The sequence below is a fragment of the Entelurus aequoreus genome, linkage group LG10 (genome assembly GCF_033978785.1).
Source record: "Entelurus aequoreus isolate RoL-2023_Sb linkage group LG10, RoL_Eaeq_v1.1, whole genome shotgun sequence".
Classification (NCBI taxonomy): Eukaryota; Metazoa; Chordata; class Actinopteri; order Syngnathiformes; family Syngnathidae; genus Entelurus; species Entelurus aequoreus.
The window spans coordinates 11742238-11769955 of NC_084740.1; the positions used below are offsets into that span (position 1 = coordinate 11742238).

At 40.0% G+C, this 27718-nt stretch overlaps 1 protein-coding gene across 3 annotated transcripts in view; it reads left to right on the forward strand.

Annotated features, from left to right (window-relative positions):
- The window catches only part of arhgap35a (Rho GTPase activating protein 35a), a 121985-nt gene that overhangs the window by 71832 nt on the left and 22435 nt on the right, over positions 1 to 27718 (forward strand). For all 3 annotated transcript variants that reach the window (XM_062060116.1, XM_062060114.1, XM_062060115.1), the window contains 2 exons: positions 186 to 4032; positions 19326 to 19467. In XM_062060116.1, coding sequence (XP_061916100.1) covers positions 298 to 4032; positions 19326 to 19467 — 3877 coding nt within the window. In that variant the 5' untranslated portion in view covers positions 186 to 297. The remainder of the gene's footprint in view (positions 1 to 185; positions 4033 to 19325; positions 19468 to 27718) is intronic.

Below are 27718 nucleotides of genomic sequence, written 5' to 3' on the forward strand. Positions count from 1 at the left end.
ACTGTGTATTATTATGTACATTTTGCTACTGGCCTCAGTCTTTCAAGGAAACATTTGCTGAAGTAGTGGTGTCACAAATTAAACATGGTTAGCAATACAGTATACAGTGAAAAACATCACTTCTCATTTTAATGTGTTTTGTATAAAATGTATTTCTACATTTATTCTCTCTCTTTGTCTCGCAGGGTCAACCCCGATAGTGAGAACCTCTTGCATGGGAACCCTGAGTCCTTGGCAGCCTCCTTCTCTCTCTAGAGCTTGAGGCAAGCATGGCAGGATGAGCCTCCGCCAGCGATAATGATGGCCAAAAAGCAAGATGTCCGGGCGCCCATCTACAACCTGGTCGTGGTTGGGCTGTCCGGTACAGAGAAAGACAAGGGCCAATGCGGAGTGGGAAAGTCCTGCCTGTGCAACCGCTTTGTTCGGCCAAGCGCTGATGACTTCTACCTGGACCACACCTCTGTTCTCAGCACTAGTGACTTTGGAGGACGTGTAGTGAACAATGACCACTTCCTCTTCTGGGGAGAGGCTGGTAGAACTGTGGAAGAGGGACCGGAGTGTCGAATGAATGTGGTGGAACAGACAGAATTCATTGATGACCAAACATTCCTGCCGCACCGGAGCACAGCGCTGCAGCCATACATCAAGAGGGCTGCCTCCACCAAACTAGCCTCAGCTGAGAAGTTGATGTACTTTTGCACAGACCAGTTGGGGCTCGAACAAGACTTTGAGCAGAAACAGATGCCCGAGGGCAAGCTCATGGTGGATGGCTTTTTACTCTGTGTGGATGTGAGCAGGGGCATGAACCGCAGCTTTGAGGATCAGATGAAGTTTATTACAAATCTGTACAACCAACTTGCTAAAACAAAGAAACCTGTGGTACTGGTTCTTACCAAATGTGATGAAGGAGTTGAGCGCTACATTAAAGACTCCCACACATTTGCTCTAGCGAAGAAAAACCTGCAGGTGGTAGAAACATCAGCACGCTCAAATGTCAATGTTGACTTAGCCTTTCTAACACTTCTTCAACTAATTGACAAAAGTCGAGGGAAGCTCAAAATAATCACTTACTTTGAGGCACTAAGACAGCAGAGTCAACAGATTGCCTCAGCAAAAGACCGCTATGAGAGGCTTGTCAACCGCATTGTAAGGAACCACAATGAGACTTGGCCCTCTGTCAGTCACCGTATGCAGTCCGCACCAGATTACAAGGACTATGTCTTCCTTGAGGGGACAGCTAAAGCCAAGAAGCTCTTCCAACAGCATGTGCACAGACTAAAGCAAGAGCATATAGAGAAACGGAGGAAGGCCTATCTAAGTACTTTACCACAGGCCCTCTCTGTACTATTACCGCAGTTGGATGAGATTGACCATTTGAGCTGGTCTGGAGTTCAGAAAGTACTAGAAACAAAAAGAGACTTCTCCCAGTGGTTTGTTGTTTTAGACGACACACCATGGGAGACCACGCCGCACATTGACAACATGGAGGATGACCGCATTCCCCAGGACCTCCTTGAAACTCGCACAGCTGAGGATATCTACAAAACTCACCTGGACCAGCTAAGGGAAGACCGAAAACGAGCAGAAATGAGATGGGAATTCAAGGAGAAGCTGAGTGTCTCGCCGTTCATTACTCCAGGAAAACCCTGGGAGGAGGCTCGCAGCTTCATAATGAATGAAGACTTTTACCAGTGGCTGGACGAAGCAGAGTATCTGGATATTTACAATAAGCACCAGAAGGAGATTATCGACCGAGCCAAAGAGGATTTTCAGGAGCTGCTTCTTGAATACTCTGAACTTTTTTATGAGCTAGAGGTGGATGCAAAGCCAAGTAAAGAAAAAATGGGAGCAATTCAGGAAGTTTTAGGTGAGGAACAAAGGTTCAAAGCCTTACAAAAGCTGCAGGCAGAAAGGGATGCTTTAGTATTGAAACATATCCACTTTGTTTACCACCCAACAAAGGACACCTGTCCCAACAGTCCTCATTGTGTGGACTCTAAAATTGAGCAGATCCTGGCTTCCAGATTTCCCACTCGCTATGCATCACCAGATAGTTTAAGACTGGATGGGGGTAGGGCAGAAAGGATAAATCTGGTCATACTTGGTAAAGACGGGCTTGCCAGAGAAATGGCAAATGAGATAAGGGCATTGTGTACCAGTGACGATAGGTACGTCCTCGATGGAAAAATATATGAATTAGCCCTTCGGCCCATTGAGGGCAATGTACGCTTGCCAGTCAATTCCTTCCACACACCAACCTTTGCACCTCATGGTTGCCTGTGTTTGTATAACTCAAAGGAATCACTCTCATATGTGGTTGAGAGTTTAGAAAAGCTTAGAGAGTCAACCATAGGTAGAAGGGACAGAGAAAATGTTTTAGCCCAACTGCCACTTTTTCTCCTCCTTGTGACTAAGCGTGGGGTGGGTTCTATAGGGGACATTGGAGGGGAAACTGCTCAGACTCTTATTCATCAAGGGTTGCTTGTGGCTGCAAAGCTGCAGTGTTGTTACCTGGACCCAGCCTCGCCAGGCATGGGCTATGGGCGCAATGTCAATGAGAGGCAGCTCAACCAGATGTTGAAGGGCCTTTTAGAGTCCCGTAGAAGCCTAAGAAGCGGCTCACCACCTTTACCCTCTTCATTGTCCACCCTCAGAGAATCTCAGTCCCAGCCAGTACTAGAATCAGACTTGAAGATTGTCATGTGCCTCATGTGTGGAGACACGTATGATCTAGACCAGCTCCTTGCTCCCTTCTTGCTGCCCCAGCATTGTCGCCCTGCTACCAGCCTCAACAGTGGAACCTCTGTCCTACTGGATCTAAGTATAGGTGGTCAGAGACAGACAATTGAGTTGTCTTTGCTGTCCTTCCATTCCTCATTCTCTCTCCGCAAGACTCGGCTGGTCCACGGCTACATTGCAGTGTACTCTGCTCGCAGGAAAGCCTCCTTGGAAACTTTGTGCGCTTTCCTGTGTGAGGTTCAAGACATCATTCCAGTTCAGTTGCTTGCAGTTGGGGAAAGCCAAATGGAGCTTTCAGACTCTGAGTCAGCAAAGGAACAGGTCAGTCAGGGAGAGGAACTTGCTCATGAAATTGAGGCAAGGTTTAACACAGTAATATGCGGGCATGGAGGAGTTGTAGGCGGACTTCATAAGATCGACCTTTTCCAAACTTTTCTCAAGGAAATAGTGGAGAAGCGCACTATTATTGAGGCAACACACATGTATGATAACGTGGCTGAAGCCTGTACCAATGAAAGCACCAGCCCCCGTTGTGGCTCACCAAGTCCAGTGAATCTGATGGACTCCGAAGACGACATTGACCCATCACCACCTTCTTATCCTACTTTGAGGGAAGATGGAAGTCTGTGTTCCCATCTTGGAAGCTTAAAGCTAACAGATTTAGATTCAAGTGACACATTTTCCGTTATTTCTGAACTCAGCACATTTGAAAGCAAGTTAAACAACAAGGTGCCTCCGCAAGTGAAACCGAAACCTGTCCGAAAGGTCAATCTAGGCCCTTACATGGACCAGCAAGTTGGCACCACCCGCCGCTCTTTGCCCCAAGCTGTCACCTGGGCTCCAGGTAGCGATGGTGGCTACGATCCCTCCGACTACGCCGAGCCTATGGATGCTGTGAGCAAGCCTCGACATACAGAGGAGGAGAGTATTTACTCCGTCCCTCATGACAGCACACAGGGCAAGATTATTACCATCCGCAATGCCTACAAAGGTCACGCCAACGGGAGCGCTGGGGGGAATGGGTCCGACAGTGAGGCAGATAGCAGCTCGCTGGAACGGAGAAGAAAGTTGTCGGCCATTGGAGTAAAGCCTAGACTTTACAGGGACAGATCCAAACGTCTTGGAAAATTCAGCAGTTTTAGGACCAGCTTTTCAATAGGCAGCGATGATGAGATGGGGGGGCCACCCAAGGCTACCCAGGATGATGGAGGAGCCCAGAAAGACAACTCCATTGAGGAAAATGAGGACCCCAAAAGGAGAAGTATCCTGAAGAGCTTGCGCAGAAATACAAAGGTCAGTGTTTGTGCATCATCTCATCACTGTCATGTATGTGTACTAAACTGAAAAATCCCTTACTAATATATTAGGGGCCACACATCCTCTGCTCTACGTATTGCGCATGGTAGAAGGATCACATTGATTTTATGACACGTTATTTGACGGAGCGTTCTACAGTGTTTTTAATTCCTTGTAATATTTGGTGTATTTCTACTGATTTATTTTAGAAAATGTGACGATAATCATATGTAATTGTTGAGGAGCAGGCACACTACAGTCATTCCAAACCTAGGGTACACACTTATTTTTAGATGGATTATTGTGTGCATTTACTAATGAAGCCTAGCATTAGAACTACATTTAAGGGGTGAATCCTCTCCCAGATAAAGTAAACGCTTTTACATTTATTTTATTACATATTTCCCCATAGAAAGTGTGTCTTATCAAATGTTTTGTCAAAAATGCTTCTTACAAATTGTATCTAATGACTCATGCAACATTACACAATGTTTTGCACATGCAGTTTTAATTAGGTTTTGGCTGAGAATCAACACCTGCATCCTTTGGTGGATAACTCATCGCTGAAGTTAAAGAAGACTAATTAGTGCAATCTCTGCTTTCGGGAAGCTTTTGCGCAGAGAAAAAAAGACTTTAGAGGATCACCCCTAAAAGGATGTTTGCTATGTTGTCCCTGACCGCTCTGTGGGAGCCCTCAAAGTGAGCTCATTATCGGAGTCTGTATTTAAAAGTTCAGTCATTACACTCCTGGTAGCAGATGAAAGAAAATCTAAATGGATCAAGAAAGAATCACCAATACTTGTTTTTTTTCACCACATATTTTGAAAGGATCACCTTCTATTTTAATAGACTGGTTACTGAAGACGGACTAAGACAACATACAAGCAAAATGGTGCGTGTGTCATTAGTATGGGTTTTACCAGACCTGGGCATTGTGCGGCCCGCGGGCCGCATCCGGCCCTTTGTACGTCCCTGTCCGGCCCGCGTGAGGCCAATTATAAATTACAAAATAAATTTTAAAAAGCATCTATTTCGAGTGTGCAATACAACGGTGCTGCTTTTGTTTTGAAAAGCGTTATTTGTATTACTTCCGTGTGGACGTATGCTCGTGCGCGCAGCGGCAATCTCAAATTACAAAATAAATTTAAAAAAACATCTTTGTCGTGCGTGCAATACAACTGTGCTGCTTTTATTTTGAAAAGTGTTATATGTGCGTATGTCCTGTGAGGGAAGGCGCACAGCGACAAGTGATGCCCGCTAAAAAGAGAAAAGTTGATGACGAATGGCGTGTTTTCAACAAGACAAGTAAAGGTAAAGCTGTGTGCTTATTTGTGGTACACACGTTGCTGTGTTTAAAGAATATAGTGTAACGACCTGCTGAAGTAGATGTTGTCTTCTTGAGTTGCGTAAATGAGTGAGGAGACGTGCGTGTGGAAGGAACGAGATATGTTGAGCTGTGTTAGTATAGCTTGCTCAATAAAAGTTTAAAAAGAGCGTCAGACTTGATGTGCACTTCTTCTGGACGCTACAATTGGTGGCAGAAGTAAAACTTTGCGCATACTGCACTGTTTGTGTGCTACGTCATCGGGAGGTACGTGCCACGTGAGGAGCTCGCCGCAAAGAGAGAGAGAGAGAGAGCGTTTACAGGTGCAGCCACGCTGCTTGCCACGGGGGGAATTCCGCCCTCAATGAAGACTCCCAGGTTTGATGGCAAGGCGAACTGGGAGGCATTTCATCCCACTTGTGACATCAATTGTAGCGTCCAGAAGAAGTGCACACCAAGTCTGATGCACTTTTTAAACTTTTATTGAGCAAGCTATACTAACACAGCTCAACTTATCTCGTTCTTTCCAAAAGGAAAACCAATCCTCACTCCTCATTTCCGCAACAGCAACGCTTCCTCCTTCTGCGCCAATCACCTTACAGGCGTGCTACGTTCACGTTTTCTTATCTGGTTAAATAAAGGTTTTACAACAAAGAGGATGCAGGATAAAGTGACAGAAATTGAAATTTTTGTATTGTAATATACATCAGGAAGTGTTGTGTAAGAAAGTGTTAAAAATAAAACCATCAAAAGCCATCTGCTTTTGTATAAAGATAAGTTAGGTTAAATGAAAATATTATTATTATTATCTATCTTACGGTATATCAAAAATAATTTGAGCAAAATTTAATTGAAATATTGTCAGTGTGGCCCTCCAGCAGTGCTCGGGTTGCTCATGCGGCCCCCGGTAAAAATTAATTGCCCACCCCTGGGTTTTACGGTACATGTATTTGTAGTCTGAATGTTTTGGTATAGAACATGTTGTATGGTACATATATTTTAGCCTTTTGTTATAACAATATATATCACATTATATTATTTGTTGCGTAAATGATAATAGGACCATTTCAAATATGGCTTACAAAGGCTCCTAATTTGGCTGCTGACATATGCGATAACATTTCTGGCTATATATTTTTTTCAAAACTATTGTTAATCTACTTGCTCATTTTTGTTAATATCTTCTTGCTTTCGGATGTAACATGGTTCTATCTACACTTCTGTTAAAATTTACTAAGCACTTATTTTTCTATTGTTTGGCTTACTTCACATTAGTTTTGGATGATATTACAAACGTGGGTATTTATCCAATACCAAGAGTTATAGGGGCAGCATTGATCATATTGATACAAATTTTGAACATTATTGAATGGTAACATTTTTGATCACCATTATATTCAGACAAAACACAGGATGATGTTGTAACAATATATCAATTAAATATTCAAAATGTTCCTACTATTGCCTCTTATTAATATCCTTTGGGTTTTGTCCTTAAAGTCTTCCAATGTCCAGTTACTTAGTTCCTGAGTTTTTAAACAATAACAGACCGACATAAAAATTTTGGATTGCTCAAAAATAAGAATAATGATAAAGCTAAGCAGTTTTTTGCTGTGCATTTTGTTACCTTACTGTATCAAAAATTAACTGAACTGTGACCTTAACATTTCCGAAACGTTATTTTGGTTTGCCATTAGACCCCTAGTCATTAGTCAGTTAAATCTGTGGTTAATAAAGCTGCCGCATACTGATTTACACTTGAATGGTGGAGTTTTTTCCCCTTTTACTCTGCTCTTTAGCTTGCCCCTCCCCTGTGGTGACGTTTCTGACCTTAAACTGTTTATCAGTCCTGGTATGCTGTTCATTCTCTTGCACGGCATGGTACAGAAAGACCTGTGTGTACGTTGCGCTTGTGTGACGAATACTATGCTTGGTAGTAGTGTGAAACAGGTTTTCACACATTCAGTTGCGAGGTCTACTAGAAAGGCGTCTGCGTCTTTTATCACTTCACATCTTTCTTTGGTCTGTAACATGCCTGCTACGTGCAACGACAGCTTGAGAACTGTAAAGGTTGTTTACTGGCTTTGCTATCAATACAGTGGCCCAGTAGTCTATGACCTACATAAGCATGCTTTGCAGGCTCCAGGAGCTCTGACCCTTCCCCTGAACCCAGTGCTCTGTGACCCTGTCCTCGAAAGGAGGGGGTGGAGGATGAAGATCAATAAAGTACCATGTGACAAATTTTACAGCTACTGTAGGTTTCTTTGCGAGCAGATTTTTTAGATGCGAGTTAGTAGTACCACGCTTATCAATAATGATTACCCCAAAGCAGACATCCTCAGTTTAAAGGAAATTTTCAGTTCTGTATTTGGTAAAGAGAGGTTTTTGCAGCACATTCTTAAAAAAAAAAGAGTAGGCAACTCACATAGAATCTTTGACTAGTGCTTTTGCAGGACATCCTTAAAAACCTTAGGCTGGCCATTCAATGGCCATGGTACTGAACAGCGTAATCCGATTGGTCTCATCTAGCGGCCAGTACTACTGTATAATGGTTATTTTTAGTTCATTTAGCCATTTTTTATGTTTGAAAGGCTTAATTTAGTGCAGAATTGTTGTATAATGTGGTTTAAAAAACAAAGTTTTTATTGCTTATTTGTTTATTTGAAAAGGATCCCCATTAGCTGATGCCACGGCAGTCAGCTAGTGTTACTGGGGTCCACACAAAACATCACATACTACGAAACTGTTTAAAACATTGCAAAACAAATTAGTTAAAATAAAAATACTACTAAAAGACATGAGTTCACAATGTAAATTAATCACAATCAATATGCATAAAATATGTTTAAAAAAAAGATTCAATTGTGTCAATCAACATGAAAATTAACACAGGTACAAACAACTCATGAAATAACACAAATTCATTTATTTTAATGTTATTTCCTCAACTGTGGTCATTTCCATTCAAGTAGATAACATTTGCACCTTTTTTTTTAAAGGCTGATTTAACTTTTATTAGACGAATATCGGGTGGTATATCATTCCAATGAATTACTGTTTATTTTATTGGGTTTGCCTTTGAATTAGGTATGACAAGATAAAAGTTAATAGCCTATCTTGTATTGCAATTATGTGCATCAATACAATAGTCGATCTGGTCGAACATAAATAAGGACAATTTTGAGTTGGTAACACAACAGAAAAATGTGGCCAAACCTGAAGAAATCAGGCCATGAGAGGCTAGAATGCATTTTATCAATACTAGTTTCTAATAGATCAGCACAGAGTAAGCTTAGCAGCCCTGTTTTGAGCAATCTGTAATTTAACAAGATTTGTATTAGCTGTGGATGACCATACTGTTGAGCAATCATCCAAGTGACACAAAATTAATGATTTACAAACTTGACCCAGGATGTTAGAATGTACGTAGGAAGAACATTTTCTTGTGACTGCTATACCACGACCCATTTTGCTAACCATTGTATTTATATGCTCAGTCCACGATAGTTGACAATCTAGAACAAAGCCCAGCAATTTTGCTTTGTCTACCTGTTGTATGGATAGGTTAAGTTTAGGTGTAGAAACCAATTTATGCTGCGACCCAAAAACAATACTCGTAGTTTTGCATATATTTAAGACTAATTTGTTTTAATCCAATCATAATTTATTTTTCAGATTGCTAGACAGAACTTGGTTTGTTTAATTGTTGGATTATTATTTCTTGTAAATTAAAAAAAATGTCTTCAAGAATTGTATTTATTGGCTAAGTAATAGAGATCAAACAATTATCGCCGCCGATATTTGGTATTTTGATCGGCATCTGCTTTTTTATTGTATTTTTTTTTACAAAACTACCAGATACAATAACTACACACATTATACCATTATTTATTATTCTAAAAAGTGCAAAATTCAAAACCAGTGAAGTTGGCACGTTGTGTAAATCGTAAATAAAAACGTAATACAATGATTTGCAAATCCTTTTCAACCTATATTCAATGGAATAGACTGCAAAGACAAGATACTTAACGTTCAAACTGGTAAACTTTGTTATATATATATATTTTTTTGCAAATATTAGCTCATTTGGAATTTGATGCCTGCAACATGTACAAAGTACAAAGAAGAAGAATATTGAATTTATTTAATTCATCCATTCTTATGGAGTATATTGTGAATAAATTGAGAACAGGAAGTGAACAAAAGTTTTAGCAACTGTTATGTAAAAGAAAAGGGGTAGGATTAAATAAGCTGAAAACCAACATTGAATGCCCGTGACCTTTGATCCCTCAGGCTGTACTGCATCAAAAACCGACATCATTGTGTAAAGGATATCACCACTTGAGGTCAGGGACACTTCAGAAAACCACTGACAGTAACTGCAGTTGGTCGCTACATCTGTAAGTGCAAGTTAAAACTCTACTATGCAAAGTGAAAGCCATTTATCAACAACACCCAGAAACGCTGCCGACTTCGCTGGGCCCGAGCTCATCTAAGATGGACTGATGCAAAGTGGAAAAATGTTTTGTGGTCTGACAAGTCCACATTTCAAATTATTTTTGGAAACTGTAGACATTGTGTCCTCTGGACCAAAGAGGAAAAGAACCATCCGGACTGTTATAGGCGCAAACTTCTAAAGCCAGCATCTGTGATGGTATGGGGGTGTATTAGTGCCCAAGGCATGGCTAACTTACACATCCTTGAAGGCACCATTAATGCTGAAAGGTACATACAGGTTTTGGAGTAACATATGTTGCCATCCAAGCAACGTCTTTTTCATGGACGCCCCTGCTTATTTCAGCAAGATAACGCCAAGCCACATTCTGCACGTGTTAACACGTGGCTTCGTAGTAAAATAGTGCGGGTACTAGACTGGCCTGCCTGTAGTCCAGACCTGTCTCCCATTGAAAATGTGTGGCGCATTATGAGGCGTAAAATACGACAACAGAGACCCTGGACTGTTGAACAACTTAAGCTGTACATCAGGCAAGAATGGGAAAGAATTCCACCTGAAAAGCTTCAAAAATTGGTCTCCTCGGTTTCCAAACGTTTACTGAGTGTTGTTAAAAGGAAAGGTGATGTAACACAGTGGTAAAAATGCCCCTGTGCCAACTTTTTTGCAATGTGTTGCTTCCATTAAATTCTAAATTCATGATTATTTGCAAAAAAATATATGTTTTTCAGTTCGAACATTAAATATCTTGTCTTTGCAGTGTATTCAATTGAATATAAGTTGAAAAGGATTTGCAAATCATTGTATTCTGTTTTTATTTACGATTTACAACGTGCCAACTTTACTGGTTTTGAGTTTTTTACTTTTTAGAATAATAAATAATGGTATTTGTAATTAGTGAAGTAGATACTGCTACATCAAAAAAAAATTCTCAAGCAAAAAAACTTCCCTTTTTTCCTGGAGCCCTCTTTAAAATGTACACAAAAAAAGACTTATGGCCTTGTCCATCTGTTAACTGACGTATACTTGTCATGTTTAGCCAACTTTTACTGCAAATTAAGATTTTCTCCAAATATCAGTTATCAGCCTCCTTGACTACTAATGATCGGTATGGGCCCACGGTACTCTACTATTACACACCTAGTGGCAACATATTGCTTTGTTGTATTTATTTATAACTTTATTCCTTTCATCATATCATTTACTAAATTACAATTTCAAAAGTTAACAGTCCTGCGATGACATTATACAAAAACAAAAATAATGGTGTGGTTGCCAGCCCCGAGCTATCTGAAAATGTGGCCCAATTAAGTTGACTAGCCCAGACCTAGAGCGTGTACGGATATCTACATTACATTGCGATCAGGTTCCATCACAGTCCAACACAGCTCCCTCCAGTAAAAAACACTCAAGTTTCAATCTGCTCCATGCTGGAATCCCCTCAGGGTAGCTGACTCTGGATGTTTTTGAGTTATCCAGTCATCTTGGGAAGATATATACGTGAGGGGAGTTTTCTATGCTTTGACTTTTTTAAGCAGTCAACACATCTGAGATCCGCTGTGAGCCTGAGGGTGGCGTCAACTCTGAGTTGTGACGGGTGGCAACAAATAATTGAAACGGCTTTCTCAGTCCCCCCCATTTACCTCAGGCGGTGACAAACTGTGTTGCCTGTTACACCCTCTCTCTCGCTGAGAGGCCGGAAACACTTCCCTCGCTCGCCCCCCTTCTCTCCTGCAGCTTCTTTTCATTTGTCCGCAGCCAGCAAACGGAATGTTTTAAATTCCTCTGTCACCTAGCTCTACTTGAGTGTCCACAAGCGAGAAGTTGGAGAGGGAGAGACAACACAACCCTGCAAGGAAATTAAACTTAGCTAAGGAGAGCTTACAATGCTCCTTTTTTATTGTCAATGTAGTTGTATGTGTCTGCACTGCACAGTGCCAAAAGTTGTCATGTATTGTTACTACAGTCACACTCCAAATGTTAAATACCCCACAGGTTAAGACAGAAACCGAGCAACATTTTCGAAAGGAATATGCCTCTAACAAAGACAGAGGACATTACCAGAAGTTTCGTGACTCACGTTCTAAGCACTAAGCCCCCAGTGTGTCCCTACGGAGTGTCCAGCGTTACCAAATATTTCAGTTTCATGCTAAGATAATAATCCCGGTTTGCTGTGTGGAAGAGAAAGTATAAAGAAGGCTGCATCTCACAAGCTTAGACTTAGACTTCCTTTATTGTCATTCAAATGTGAACTTTACAGTACAGATAAGAACACAATTTTGTTGCATTAGCTTGTGGTAGTGCAGGATAAAAGAGCAATAAGGTGCAGAGTGTTTGCATTTACAAAAGAAGGTGCAGATATAAATAAATAGATTACTGTGCAGATAAATATATTGCACTTTAGCATATGCATCTATGTTTACGGATGTATGTTATATTATCTTTATAGTCCAGCAAGTTAATCCATTTTTAGGGAGGAATTGAGGGATTATTGTGATGCGTTCAAGAGTCTTATGGGCTGACGGAAGAAGCTGTTACAGAACCTGGAGGTTCTGCTACGGAGGCTGCGGAACCTCTTTCCAGAGTAAAGCAGTGAAAACAGTCCTTGGTGCAGCTTCACAGCTGCAGTGCACTTTGTTGCTTGTTATAGAATGTCGAGTTAAGTTAAAGTACCAATGATTGTCATTTGACCCATCCCCTTGTTCCCCCCCTGAGAGGTGAGGGGAGCAGTGGGCGGCAGCCGTGGCCGCGCCCGGGAATCATTTTTGGTGTTTGAATTCCCAATTCCAACCCAAATGCTGAATGCCAAGCAGGGAGGTAATGGGTCCCATTTTTATAGTCTTTGGTATGACTCGGCCGGGGTTTGAACTCACAACCTACCGATCTCAGGGCGGACACTCTAACCACTAGGCCACTGAGTGTTGTGCATCAGCATTAATGGATAACTTATTTTTATGCTTGGGGTCTGATTTACTAAAGGTTTGTTTGTACTGAAACACGCTCAAACTTGATACGCAAAGCTGATCTAATAAACGTGTGCAAAATAGATTGAGTCTGCCAAGTGAGCAGAATAAGGCGTGCAGTCCATTTTGCGTCTCTGTCTTCATTATTATGCAAAATATATGCTGATCATCAAAACACCCACAATAGCGGGAGGAGAAGATGCAAAAATAATTATTTAGCACGCGTAATGTGATTTGTCTACACTCATCACCGTTTTGCTAGCACTATTTAGCGTTTTATTTAGTATGTGTGAGAAGGATGTCCAAATTGACAGCTCCACACACGGCTGCAGGATCAGTGCTCACCTTGCACAGACAGATGTCCTTTTTGTCAACATTTTGGAGACTCAGGAATATAAATTATTAGACATACAGTCTATTGAGAAACATAATTTTACAATTTTATAGCTGCTAGAGGATTTAAGGACCTATTAAAACAAATTCAATTTATGCGCTTCGGCATTTTAATATTTTCTAAAAGGGGATCTGCACTTCTTTTGGGAAATTTGCTTATTGTTCACAATCATTATGAAAAGACAAGGCAATGAATGTATAATGCGTTCTAACCCAAATTAAACTTAATTAATAGTCCACTTAGGCCTGGACCGATAACAAATTTTGCTTGACCGTATATTGATCTACAAATTATTGACGATAAACGATATTATTGCCATTCTTTTATGAAACCAAATTAACCATTGATGTAATGATAATGCACAATGATAATACATGTATATCCTTTCAAATGCAATAAACTTGTGTTTCTCGTGTATTTTAACATTGTAATTGGAATGAAACAATTTAAATCTCCAATTTGAATAAAACAAACGATAAAAATAAAATATACTTTGTCTGTTAGCACAATTTTGCACTTGAATAAAAATTACAAACAAAAGCAATACAATATCTTAAGGAGGGGATGGAGGGGCTTAAATATACAACCATAACAATAAATAAAATAGCTAAATAAAGTATTGACGAACAAAGTTGCACTTCAATGTGAGCAGAGGTCCTAATGACAGCAGACATTGTACAGTAAGTGATGTTTTATTATGTTTGTTGACTCTCATGCAGGCTGTAGTGAGTAGTCATCAGTGATGTTGAAGAAAAAAGCAAAGTTCGGGATGCGTTTTTGAAATGATTGCGCCGCGTATGCTTAAAATGGCGTTTGTTACATAAAAAGTAGTACATGTCTCCTGCATATTTAAAAACATTGCAAAATCCAACAGGTGATAACATGAATGTGCAGTAAATGAGAGTGTCTTCGGGGGAATGCCCTGTATAGTACACGCAAAATTCTCATTTAAATAAGGCGGCCTGCACCACTTAACAATTGCACACGCAGTCTTAGTAGATCACACACAACACGCCCACTATTTTATACATTGCACACAATGTGTGGTATTTGGGTCTTAGAAAGTCAGGCCCTTGGTGTGTTAAAACATAGTTGCAGCTCATTAGTCATTAAAGTTAAGCATTTAGTTTTTTTTATATTAATGATACGATTAACTGCTTTTTATATGTGTCAATATGTTGGAATATTATTTACTTTTGTGTACAAATAATTAGGGCTGCAGCTATTGATTATTTCAGTATACGGGTAATATATCGATTTGTTTGTTCGATTAATGGATTATTCGAATAACACACGCTTTCCATCCTCAATGCAACTTTTAGGGAAAATTGTTTTATTAACAAGGATTTTCTGATGACCTCTCATTCTTTCTTCTTATAGATGTGCATAACATTAGAATTGCGCCTCTGCTAGTGAATCAGAGCTGAATGGCATCAGATCCATTATGCTAAGAGTAGTTTTATAAGGGGTGCACAAAAAAATCGATTCACATCTAAATCCGGTTCTTATTAATCCTGATTCTAAATCGATTTTTTTTAAATACATAAATAAAAAATTGTTAAAACATTTTTTTTTTTAAATTATAATTATAAATACCAAATAATACATTGCGAGAATCGGTTTGAATCAAGAATCGATTCTGAAAAAAATCGTTACCCCACAGATTTGAAATCAGGTCGAATCGTTGGGTGCCAAAAGATTCTCACTCCTTGTTTTTATGGCTTCCAAGTAGGGCTGGGTGATATGGCCTTTTATTAATATCTCGATATTTTTAGGCCATGTCACGATACACGATATATATCTCGATATTGTGCCTTAGCCTTGAATGAACACTTGATGCATATAATCACACCAGTATGATGATTCTATGTGTCTACATTAAAACATTCTTGTTCATACTGCATTAATATAGGATAATTTTAAACTTTCATGCCGAGAGGGAAATTACAACTAAGTCAATTGACCAAAAGTGTATTTATTAAACAGTTATTAAGCAGTGGCACAAACATTCATGTCATTTCAAAACAGAAAGTGCAAGATTGTCAGAGACATTTTAAAACAAGCTATGAGTGCACTTTTGTGCATGATGTCACTCAGATGACAAACACTAAATTAAAGTGCACTTTTTGTGCAGAACGCCACTACTATAGTTTAAAACAAATAAAGTGCACTTTTGTGCATGATGTCACACAAGATATTTCAAAAACTGCACGGTGGCAGAGGGGTTAGTGCGTCTGCCTCACAATACGAAGGTCCTGAGTAGTCGTGAGTTCAATCCCGGGCTCGGGATCTTTCTGTGTGGAGTTTGCATGTCCTCCCTGTGACTGTGTGGGTTCCCTCCGGGTACTCCGGCTTCCTCCCACCTCCAAAGACATGCACCTGGGGATAGGTTGATTGGCAACACTAAATTGGCCCTAGTGTGTGAATGTGAATGTTGTCTGACTATCTGTGTTGGCCCTGTGATGAGGTGGCAACTTGTCCAGGGTGTACCCCGCCTTCCGCCCGATTGTAGCTGAGATAGGCTCCAGCGCCCCCCGCGACCCCGAAGGGAATAAGCGGTAGAAAATGGATGGATTGGATTTGAAATCAAATTGTGTATGTCCCTCGCTATGTGGTATGTTACTTCCTTCTGTTGTTGCCAATTTTTTTCCATACGGTGTTGATGTGGAAATGGAAGACGCCAGGCTCAATTGGGTCAGTGCTGGTTGCTTCAGCGTTTTGTTGTGTGTTGCACCGGCCGGAGATGTTGACATGCAGAGTTTCAAGCACTCTTCATTCTCTAGCGGGTGATTTTTCAAATGATGCTACAAATTAGTAGTGCTGCTACTTTTGCTGCATACTTTACATATTACGGTTGTCTGTTCAACATCTTCCCGCTTGAAGCCAAACCACGCCAGACGATGGACCCAGTGCTCTTTTTCTTGGGAATTAATTCTTCCTCCATTTATTACCAGATTGGCACCTTCTCTCTCTCGTATTACCACTCACACCGCTCCGTTAGCACCACCTGCTACAGCTAACTTTACCATGCCACTACCTCTCTGCTCCGCGAGGGCGTATGACGTTGCACGTGCGACAGTATGTGACATATGTAACAAGGTGCGTTTGTTTTATCTCTCTGTGAGAAGGAGAGACAAGAAAGAGTGAGAAAAGCCTGTAGTGTAATGCCCGCAGCTGAAAGCAACTGTGTGAGAACGTATACTCGAATCCTCACCAAATAGTCATTTTCTACATCGCACAGAGACAAACCTGCGATATATCGAGTATATTCGATATATCGCCCATCCCTACTTCCAAGCTTCTTCAGCAGTGATGGTTACCAGTAAATCTGCCATTCTGGCTGCTTTATGTGCAAGTGATAATAGTACCATGCAGGGTGTTACGGGCCAAGTGTGGCGTCACTGAATAAAAACCAGATGAAAAACAATCACTAACAATGAGTCCAATTGAAGGACAACTTTGATTATGTTTATTCAACTGGCAGCGCAGCAAATGCACAGGTCAGCCTCTGTTCAGCTTCTCAGTCTTAATTAGTGTTTCTTTGCTTGTTTTTTCTATGTGTATTGCTGTTTGACTGTGTGTATGTGGAAGTAGGATCGAAAACCTTCAGTATAGCGTAGTCCGTGAGGCCAGTATCTAGAGCAGAGGCCACTCTGGACTCCGTCTCTCTAATGAGCCCTCCTCCATTCTTCTGTCAGGGTTGCTCTGCTGCTGCAGTCTATGTGCCCAGCCGACCATACATATACTGTATCCTCTGGTGGTCTGGCCCCATCGCCCAGCCTGCCAGGACAGTGCCTCGGGGGCCTGACAAACTTACTGGAGATGCAGGGCTTGGAGGCCTTCAAAACATGCCCACCCAACACCAATAATGCTTGGTACAATTACTGCTGATGTCATAGCCATAAGAAAGCAGGCAGTAAATGTTTGGAAGTGCTTTTTGTGTATACAAAAGCAATTAATCAGTGGGATCTTTAATCAGCACCATGTTAAAAACAAATAACATCTGTGGCTGTAGGCAACCCCCTGATATAGTCACAGCAGAGATTAACCAGCAAAGAAGAAAAAATCGCAAATACATTATTAAGTCAGGAAAAAATTTATTTTGTTCGTACCTTAATTTTTTCCTTAACTAAACTTGTCACCTTATTTTTTCCCCCTATAGAGCGCACTGGTATACAAGCCGCACCCACTAAATTTTAGAAGGAAAAAATATCTTTTCATATGTTAGCTGCACTGGACAATGACCCCAAACACATGTCAAAAGTGGTAAAGGAATGGCTAAATAAGGCTAGAATTAAGGTTTTAGAATGGCCTTCCCAAAGTTCTGACTTAAACACGTGGACAATGCTGAAGAAACAAGTCCATGTCAGAAAACCAACAAATTTAGCTGAACTGCACCAATTTTGTGAAGAGGAGTGGTCAAAAATTCAACCGGAAGCTTGTGGATGGCTACCAAAAGCGCCTTATTGCAGTGAAACTTGCCAAGGAACATGTAACCAAATAATAACATTGCTGTATGTATACTTTTGACCCAGCAGATTTGATTGCATTTTCAGTAGACACATAATAAATGTATAAAAGAACCAAACTTCATGAATGTTTTTTGTGACCTACAAGTATGTGCTCCAATCACTCTATCACAAAAAAATAAAGAGTTGTAGAAATTATTGGAAACTCAAGACAGCCATGTCATTATGCAAACTTTTGACCACGACTGTAAACGTTGTGAAATGAGTTATTTACACAGAAGGATTTTGTAAATGTTAATTACGCTGCTTAATTTTTTCTAATTGATGTCTGTAAAACGGCTGATCAAACAAAACAGAAGTCATTGTCATGGACCCACTAGCTGCGGAAGCTCGCTCTCCAATCAGCTAAAAAGACTCAATAGCTCTACGATGACGTTTTGGTGAATTTACTGAGGGATTTGTGAAACTGAAACAATACAAACAGAATGCCATTGTAAGTTATTAATACTAACACAGACACTTGTAAACGTGTTAGCATATTAGCTAATGCTAACGACACTTGCTTGCTTACATTATAATAGCACTTACAAATACGCATTTGAAAACACTCCTAAAGACATCACACATTGAACGCTTTAATTTGAATGAATAGTTAAAATTTTATTGTAAAACTTGCAAACGTTGTTTGGAGTGACGAATGAAGAATCCATACGAGTTAAAACGCTAAGGAGGACTAGAAGATGGAACGGCACTTGTACTTTTCGGTTGAAAGCACTAAACAGAAGGAACTACTGTAGACGTTCACCCTGCAGCACCTGCAGTAAGCGAACCTGTCCAAATGATGGCGCCATAGCACAAACAATAACACACCTTTTCAGTGTCTTTGATTGTGTTTTTTGAAAACTATTTGCATCATCGCCGTCAGCAAAGAAAAATCCCTAAATTAGCCGCACCGTTTTATAAGCCGCAGGGTTCAAAGCGTGGGGGGGAAAAGTAGCAGCTTACAGTCGGAATTTACAGTACCCTTTTTTTCTTATAAGCCTGATCCAAGCCTAAATTTTGTGTGTTAACTAAAAAATAATAATTGCGATGAACACATAGTTATTTGACAAGATTGTAATCTGTGCTTAGGTTAGTTATTTTGTGCTACACTTTGTATGATAAGTGCTTGACAAAAGTTTGATTTGATTTAGATAAAATTATTGAATATAATTAAAATCAAGAGTGAGATTACTAATGCAGTGTTAATGGTTTAGTGGTACCCGGACCCCTCTGTAGTGGGAAAGTTGGGCCCCGAGGTCAAAAAGGTTAAAAACCCCTGAACTAAAGAACACTCTTGGAAAATGACTTCCCAAGAGAGTGGAAGCTATTACCAATGCGACTATATTTTTTTGTTTATATGTCCATTTACTGTAGCTGCAGTGAGCAGACTTTTGTCTGTTGTCTAGCTCACTGACACACACATTGAATGAAGGCAGGATCGTGCAAATGATCGCTTATCATATAAGCTTTGAAGGAATGTGCGGGATGGTCAGGTGTGTGCGCTCAAGTATATACTTGCAACCATAACACCCAAGCTGACCCTTCTTCACCCGATCCAGCCCGCGCTCCAAGTCCTATTGTCTGTGTCAATCAAGCGAGACAAAAGACCTCAATTCTGATTCCTCCCATCAATCTTTTCTTTCAGAAACCGCGATCCAAACCAAGGCATTCTATATCCAAACCTATTGAGAGCAGCTACTTCGGAGTGCCGCTGGTTACCGTGGTAACTCCAGAGAGACCCATCCCGGTGTTTATTGAGAAGTGTATACGATTCATTGAAACAACAGGTAAGAAACTACACCACATGCACTATATTTCAGTCATTTTTTCAAACCTTTTTAGAAACCATACACAGCCTGTACATTTATGTAAAATTGGGCTTTCTTCTGAATCATTATTATTAGGATATAAAGGTAAATAAATAAAATTACACATTTGACTTAAGTACATTGTGTGGGATTTACAAATACAGTAGCACCTCAGAGGTTGAACACAATTCCTGACACTGCTTCAAGTCCTATTTGTTTTAATTTACAACCACATTTTCCCATAGAGAAAAGAGCAATTGATTGAATTATTCTTAAGTGTGATATAAGTGTAACAAGAAGCTAACCGCTGTATATAATCTCCAAATCAATAAATGTTGTACTCCCGATTAACTCTGATGGACATGCTTGGGAATATTGCATATGCCTGGGAGGCCAGTCTCCTCACACAATGTGATTTTGCGTTGTCTTTTCTGTTTTCCTTTCCTTGTTATTGTCCACATATGATCAGTTTTACCATATATACTGAATAGGAGGAGTGCTGGAAAAAAAATGTTCACATCCAAATCGCAATTCTAATTTGTGATTCTAAATCGATTCCAAATTTTCAAGCATAATTTAAAAAAAATAAAAAATAAATGTTTTTTAGACCATCTCTGCGCTTACTCGCGCCATAAGTGGAGCTTTTTGTAGCCTACCCTAAAAATCTAATAGACGAACTTTATTGATCCACAAGGGAAATTGTTCCAAAAAAGATAAGTGATAATAAAAGCAAGAAAAGTTGAGAATAATACCAAAAATAAAGAAAGTCAAAGGAGCTAATGTGACTCCTTCAGACGCATCAAAGAAAAAAGTTTATTATAAGAGATTGTATACAAAATAATACATTGCGAGAATCTGTTTGATTCTTGAATTGTGTCGAATCAAGAATCGATCATGAATCAAAGCGTCACCCTAAGAATTTAAATCCAATTGAATCGTGAGTTGTTGAAAGATTCACATCCCTCCGAAACAGACAGGACAGACATGCATGTACCACTTTGCTGTGTCACAATATGTTCCCTTTTGGGTTATCATCACTATTATCACAAAATAAACTTGATTGAGGAAACAACCAAAATTAAGACAAGTAGGCTTGTTTTAATAATCCCTTCCAAGCCTGATGAACTATTAAAGTAAGGTTTAGCTCTAGGTTCAGTAATTACCCTGACTTTTATGTTAAACTGCCCATTTGAAATATCTTACATAAAAACGGTTTTGTGTAGCTGTCTATTCATCTTGGTAAAAATATAAATATATATACCATATCCAAGCCACATTTTAGCATGTGAGGTAATCGAAAACATCACTGCCACTTTCTGACATTCCCGCGCATTCCGCCTTTAATCTCTCTCTGCTGTTAAAAGGCTGCATATGTGTGGATTACTCAAGCCTTACAAAACATCCAGCGACCGCCCGCCTGCATGTCAGAGAGTGGAGGCAAGTCTGGGGGTAATAAATAAGGCGTCACGTTGGAGTGCACCTCGCCCTGTTCACATGTGTAATGGAGCAGTTACCGCACAACAACATCTAAGCAAAATAGAGTGGGAAATTATTATTTATGTACGCACTCCTCCAGAGGTGTTTTTATTGCATCTTAACATCTTCCAGTGTTTCTTTTATTCCTGTCTTTGTCCTTCAGTCCCCCTTGCTTTTCTACCTCTGAGTCACTTCTCCTCCTTCCCCCTTCAGTCTCTTTGAGTACTTTCTAGCTGTCAGCTTTGATTTCCTTCATCTATCTCTTAACCCATATTTCCATTTCTCTGCAGTCTTATCACCTGTCTCCCTCCCAAATCTCCACATCTTGTCCTTCTCCTTCAGTCAATTCCTTTTTTGTGTGTACTCAGGGGTTTTGCAAGGTAATGTTATTCCCCACAGCTTAACACTACACATCTGTACTACACATTATACACAAACTATTAGCATCTAGAGCAGGGGTGGGCAATTAATTTTTACCGGGGGCCGCATGAGCAACCCGAGCACTGCTGCAGGGCCACATCGACAATATTTCAATTAAATTTTGCTCAATATTATTTTTGATATATACCGTAATATAAATAATAATAATAATAATAATAATTAATAATAATACTTTCATTTAACCTAACTTAACTTTATACCAAAAGCACTGCTTTGGAAATCATTTGTACCCCTTTCAGAGATCACATTTAGTTCCCCTTAAACATCCTCATGTTGCACAATGAAATGTAAGCATAGGATGAAGTGTGCATTCCTGTAACTTTCTCTAGTAACAGCATTCCATGATTAATATCAATAAATTAACATTAACAATAAATGACAGTAAAATAAGCACACGTGTGACTGAGGAGTCATAGTGTAACTTTGTGTGGTGTTTGAGTTGTCCGACTTTTTGTGTGGCCATAAACGCACCAGTGGTTTAGTGGTATGCGTGTTGGTGACAGATGACAAGTTGGTTTTGGCCTGGTTTGTACGGCAGAAAATGACTAGTTTTTCGAGATAGAAGTGTTTTACTCATGTTTTTGGTGTGGTTATGGCCGAATGTAAACAGTTTTGCTCAAATAAGTGATCGATATAATTCGTGTCCTCTGAGCATCTCGATAGACGTTACAATAAGTGAACGGTGTTCAATTGAACGGTGTTGACGAACACCGTTAGGGCCGCTTGTTGTCACTGTCACTCAAAGTTGCGTTGCAAAATTACACAGAATAAATGTGTTTATTTTGTTTAGAATTCAGATGGGTTTGATTTGGTGCGCGGCATATATTTGCTGTGCGCAGAGGACGTTTGAGCAGTGCGCAATTGCGCAGGCGCACACCTTAGAGGGAACGTTGCTTGGCAATCCATGTCTTGTTGAAAACACGGCATTCGTCATCAACTTTTCTCTTTTTAGCGTCTCGGGTGTAAACCGTGCATCACTTGTCGCTGTGCACCTTCACTCACAGGTTACACACGGACATACGCCCATAAATAACACTTTTCAAAATAAAAGCAGCACAGTTGTATTTTGCGCACGACATAGATGTTTTTTCAACTTTATTTTGTAATTTATGATTGGCCTCATCCGGTTCACATTCACTCACAATCACGCACGTGCATACGTCCACACGCCCACACGGAAGTAATACAAATCACGCTTTTCAAAACAAAAGCAGCACCGTTGTATTGCACACTCGAGATAGATACTTTTTAAAATTTATTTTGTAATTTATGATTGGCCACATCCGGCCACAAAGGGCCGGATGTGGCCCGCGGGCCGCAGAATGCCCAGGTCTGATCTAGAGTCAAATTATTAATTCTAACGTTATAAAAAAAACCTAGAAATTTATGGTTGAAAGTGACCACTATGCATCCCATTAGGTGTCCTTCAAATGTTTCAAGGGTGGGAATAACAATGAACAGTAATTATCGTGATTATATTTTCAAAGGTGACAATATCATCATAACAAAGCAATTTACAGTAGATTGGTTGAAAATCAGTTGTGATGCATCATGGAAGGAAAACACTTTTAAACATACAAATCTGAAAAAATATATACCTAAATATAAAGATGCTGAAAAAAAGTAATTCACATTCAAATCGTAAGTCTCATTTATTCCGATTCTAAATCAAGTCATCATTTTCAAAAATCGATTTTAAAAGAAAATGTTTTGTTGTTTAAGAATCCATTTTAAATATACGTTTCTAGGTCATTTCTGCACCTACTCGCTGTGCGTATATGTCAGCAGCCAAGAGAGGCTTTTGAGAAGGTTTTATTATCACTTTTATACCGAATGATATATTGCGAGAATAGGTTTGCAATAAAAATAGATTCTGAATCGAATCGTCACCCTAAAATTTGGAATCCTCATCGAATCGTGAGTTGGTGTATTTTTTCCCACCAAAATATATTCATTTTATATATTTTCATATCATTTCACCTACTCTGGCCTAGTGGTTAGAGTGTCCGCCCTGAGATCGGTAGGTTGTGAGTTCAAACCCCGGCCGAGTCATAACAAAGACTATAAAAATGGGACCCATTACCTCCCTGCCTGGCAATTAGCATCAAGGGTTGGAATTGTGGGTTAAATCACAAAAAATGGTTCCTGGGCGCGGGTACCGCTGCTGCCCACTGCTGTAGTCAACGGGATGCATAGTCAAATGCATAGGACAAATTTCACCACACCTATTGTGTGTGTGTGACAATCGTTGGTACTTTAACTTTAACTTTTTGGTGAGAGAGAAAAAAACTGTTCAGTTGAGTATAATGTATTTCCTAAAAACACAAGACAAACTTTAGTTAATTTGAATATACTTTTTTTTTTTTTAACTTAAAATCTAACATTAGTTTTTCAAGATTGTTGGCACTTGGTTCATTAAAAAAGTTACTCCAATTTAGCGCCATTCGTAATGGACATTAAAATGTGAAGTGAAGTGAAGTGAATTACATTTATATAGCGCTTTTTCTCAAGTGACTCAAAGCGCTTTACATAGTGAAACCCAATATCTAAGTTACATTCAAACCAGTGTGGGTGGCACTGGGAGCAGGTGGGTAAAGTGTCTTGCCCAAGGACACAACGGCAGTGACTAGGATGGCGGAAGCGGGGATCGAACCTGCAACCCTCAAGTTGCTGGCACGGCCGCTCTACCAACCGAGCTATACCGCCCCTCGGGCGGTTGGATTTACATGTAATATTAATTGTATAGGCATGCATGTATTAATCCAATGTATCCCTAATTATACTTGGTTTTCTTTTCAGTTATTTAACTACCATGAATAAGGATGTCCCTATCAAAAAAAAATTTTCTCTGGTTCTGATCCGGTTTCGAGTCCTGATCCGATACTTTCACAATGGATTATAGAACTGAAAATGCGATTTATCAAGTAACTAAAGTAAACACAATAATAACACATTTGTACTTATCTTATTACATTTAGAATTTGCTGGTAATGTTGTAAATCAGATGATGTATTAAAAGTGTTATTAAATGATAAACCATTTTTTAACAAAATAAAGTAGCTAGTGCACAATAACTAGACAAAAGCAAAAACTACTATTGACTCCCATTGAAATCATTTGGGTTCTGCCCTCAAAACCGATACAGGGACGCACTCAAAACAAAATGGTCAAAAAATGATTTTGTAGTAATAAAAACAAGAAAAAGAAAAATATCTAATTCCTTTAGTATTGTTTACAGTATATACTGATAGTACACTAGGTATTGATAATGTCGACATCAAGATTGATCACCCGTACTTTATATTGACGTTTTAGCGGTTAGCTTCTCGTGTTGTCCTGCTCAGTGTGTGTGTGTAGCAAGCTTAGTCATTCCTTTTCCTCTTGACCTTGAGTGATACTTGGAATAAACATAGTTTATTTTCCGCCACGGTGGTGAGAATTAGGATCTTGGAAGAGGGTTCACACTGTGGATAGACAACACGCTCGTTGCATCTTGCTCTCAAATTCGAGCTGGTATTCTGGCTAGACCGCACCTTCCTGGAATTTATGCAACTCTCTAAGTATTGTTTTAATGCCACAAGATATCAGTAGTTACATTGACGTTATATACTGTATATTTTTATAGTCATAACAAAACATACAAGTGCACTGCTTTGTAAAGTCAAAATGTGCTAGATTATACAGTATACTTCAAGGCCTACTGAAATGACATTTTCTTATTTAAACAGGGAAAGCAGGTCCATTCTACGTGTCATATTCAAGGCCTACTGAAATGACATTTTCTTATTTAAACAGGGAAAGCAGGTCCATTCTACGTGTCATACTTGATAATTTTGCGATATTGCCATATTTTTGCTGAAAGGATTTAGTACAGAACATCGACAATAAAGTTCACAACTTTTGGTCGCTGATAAAAAAGCCTTGCCTGTACCGGAAGTAGCGTAACGTCACAGGTTGTGGAGCGCCTCACATCTGCACATTGTTTACAATCATGGCCACCAGCAGCGAGAGCGATTCGGACCGAGAAAGCGACGATTACCCCATTAATTTGAGCGAGGATGAAAGATTCGTGGATGAGGAAAGTGAGAGTGAAGAATTAGAGGGCAGTGGAAGCGATTCAGATAGGGAAGATGCTGTGAGAGGCGGGTGGGACCTGATATTCAGCTGGGAATGACTAAAACAGTAAATAAACACAAGACATATATATACTCTATTAGCCACAACACAACCAGGCTTATATTTAATATGCCACAAATTAATCCGCATAACAAACACCTTCCCCCTCCCGTCCATATAACCCACCAATACAACTCAAACACCCGCACAACACACTCAATCCCACAGCCCAAAGTACCGTTCACCTCCTTAAAGTTCATACAGCACATATATTTCCCCAAAGTTACGTACGTGACATGCACATAGCGGCATGCACGTACGGGCAAGCGATCAAATGTTTGGAAGCCAAAGCTGCATACTCACGGTAGCGCGTCTGCTATCCAACTCAAAGTCCTCCTAGTTGTGTTGCTGCAGCCAGCCGCTAATACACCGATCCCACCTACAGCTTTCTTCTTTGCTGTCTTCATTGTTCATTAAACAAATTGCAAAAGATTCACCAACACAGATGTCCAGAATACTGTGGAATTTTGCGATGAAAACAGACGACTTAATAACTGGCCACAATGGTGTCCCAATATGTCCGCACAATCCGTGACGTCACGCGCAAACGTCATCATACCGAGACGTTTTCAGCAGAATATTTCGCGGGAAATTTCAAATTGCACTTTACTAATCTAACCCGGCCGTACTGGCATGTGTTGCAATGTTAAGATTTTATCATTGGTATACAAACTATCAGACTGCGTGGTCGGTAGTAGTGGGTTTCAGTAGGCCTTTCAGGTGTACCTTATTAAGTGCCCAGTGAGTTTATTTCCCCTTTCATACAAGTGCATGCTCACAACACAATAGAACACAGACGAAGCGGAGGTGGAAGGTGGGGGGAAATGAGTAACAATGTATTATGAGGGTTTTTTTTGTAGCTGCTGTAAGTCAGACTTACTTATCTTCTATCTGCGTCTGCAATCTGCAGCTATAATGGTGCTTACAGGAAATTACGGTACTGCGCTGACACCATGTTTGTCTCTTTAGTGCTACTTGATAATGAGGGAGCATTGTGAAGCTAACCATGACCTGAGCGGCTTTGAATCACACCTTACTGTAGTGAAGAAAAATACCTTCAGGCAAGCACTCACGGGTTGTATCTGTAAAACTAACTTTAATAATTGTAAGAATTGTGCGATCTTCTGCCAGATCCAATGTAGTCCTTTAGACCAGGGGTAGTCAACTGAATGATTTTGGGGGCCACATTTCCAGAACGCCAAGGACCGTGGGGTCGGACTTCTCCCTTCAGTATTAGTCTTATTTTGTATATTCTGTAGAAACAGCGTCCTCTTCAGTGGACATTTGATTTTGGTCTATTTACTTGGTCAGAGTTACAGGAGCGGTCTGCTGTTTTTAAGGACATACTGTACTGCAAAAAAGCTAGTCAAAGATAATTTCTATGACAGCACTTTCAGAATCTGCTGCAAAAAGTTTTTTTAAATTAAACTCACGGGCCACCAGGTGAATAATAGCCCAGATGAAAAAGAGAGGACCTGAAATAGAACCTCGAGGAACAACACTATTATAAATGACGATGTTGAACAAATGACTACTGACTGCGTCTGAAGCAAACGAGCTACAATAACACCTTAGCTATATAAATCTAATTATTATGAAAAATAACTGCCAAAAAAGTAGAGGACTTAAAGGGGTGCCTTGAGGTGATGTACATCACAGGTTTGACCCTAATATTCCATGTTTAAAATGTCAATGCAAGGATCTGCCAATGTGTTTACAGTGGTCCAAGTTTCTCTTTACAACAGGAGCACTCAACTGTTGTTAGGAATTTGCTGCAAAAATGTTCCAAGTTTTGAAATGAACTTAGGGGTCAGTATGGTGTCATTCCCGGGCCGCCAGTTGAATAGCTTTGCTCTCGACTATTTTTACGACCAATTATTTCTTAATTAAATATTTCTTAAGCCTGCTCAGTGGCCTTGTGGTTAGAGTGTCCGCCCTGAGATAGGTAGGTCTTGAGTTCAAATCCCGGCCGAGTCATACCAAAGACTATAAAAATGGGACCCATTACCTCCTTGCTTGGCACTCAGCATCAAGGGTTGGAATTGGGGGTTAAATCACCAAAATGATTGCCGAGCGCGGCCACCGCTGCTGCTCACTGCTCCCCTCACCTCCCAGAGGGTGGAACAAGGGGATGGGT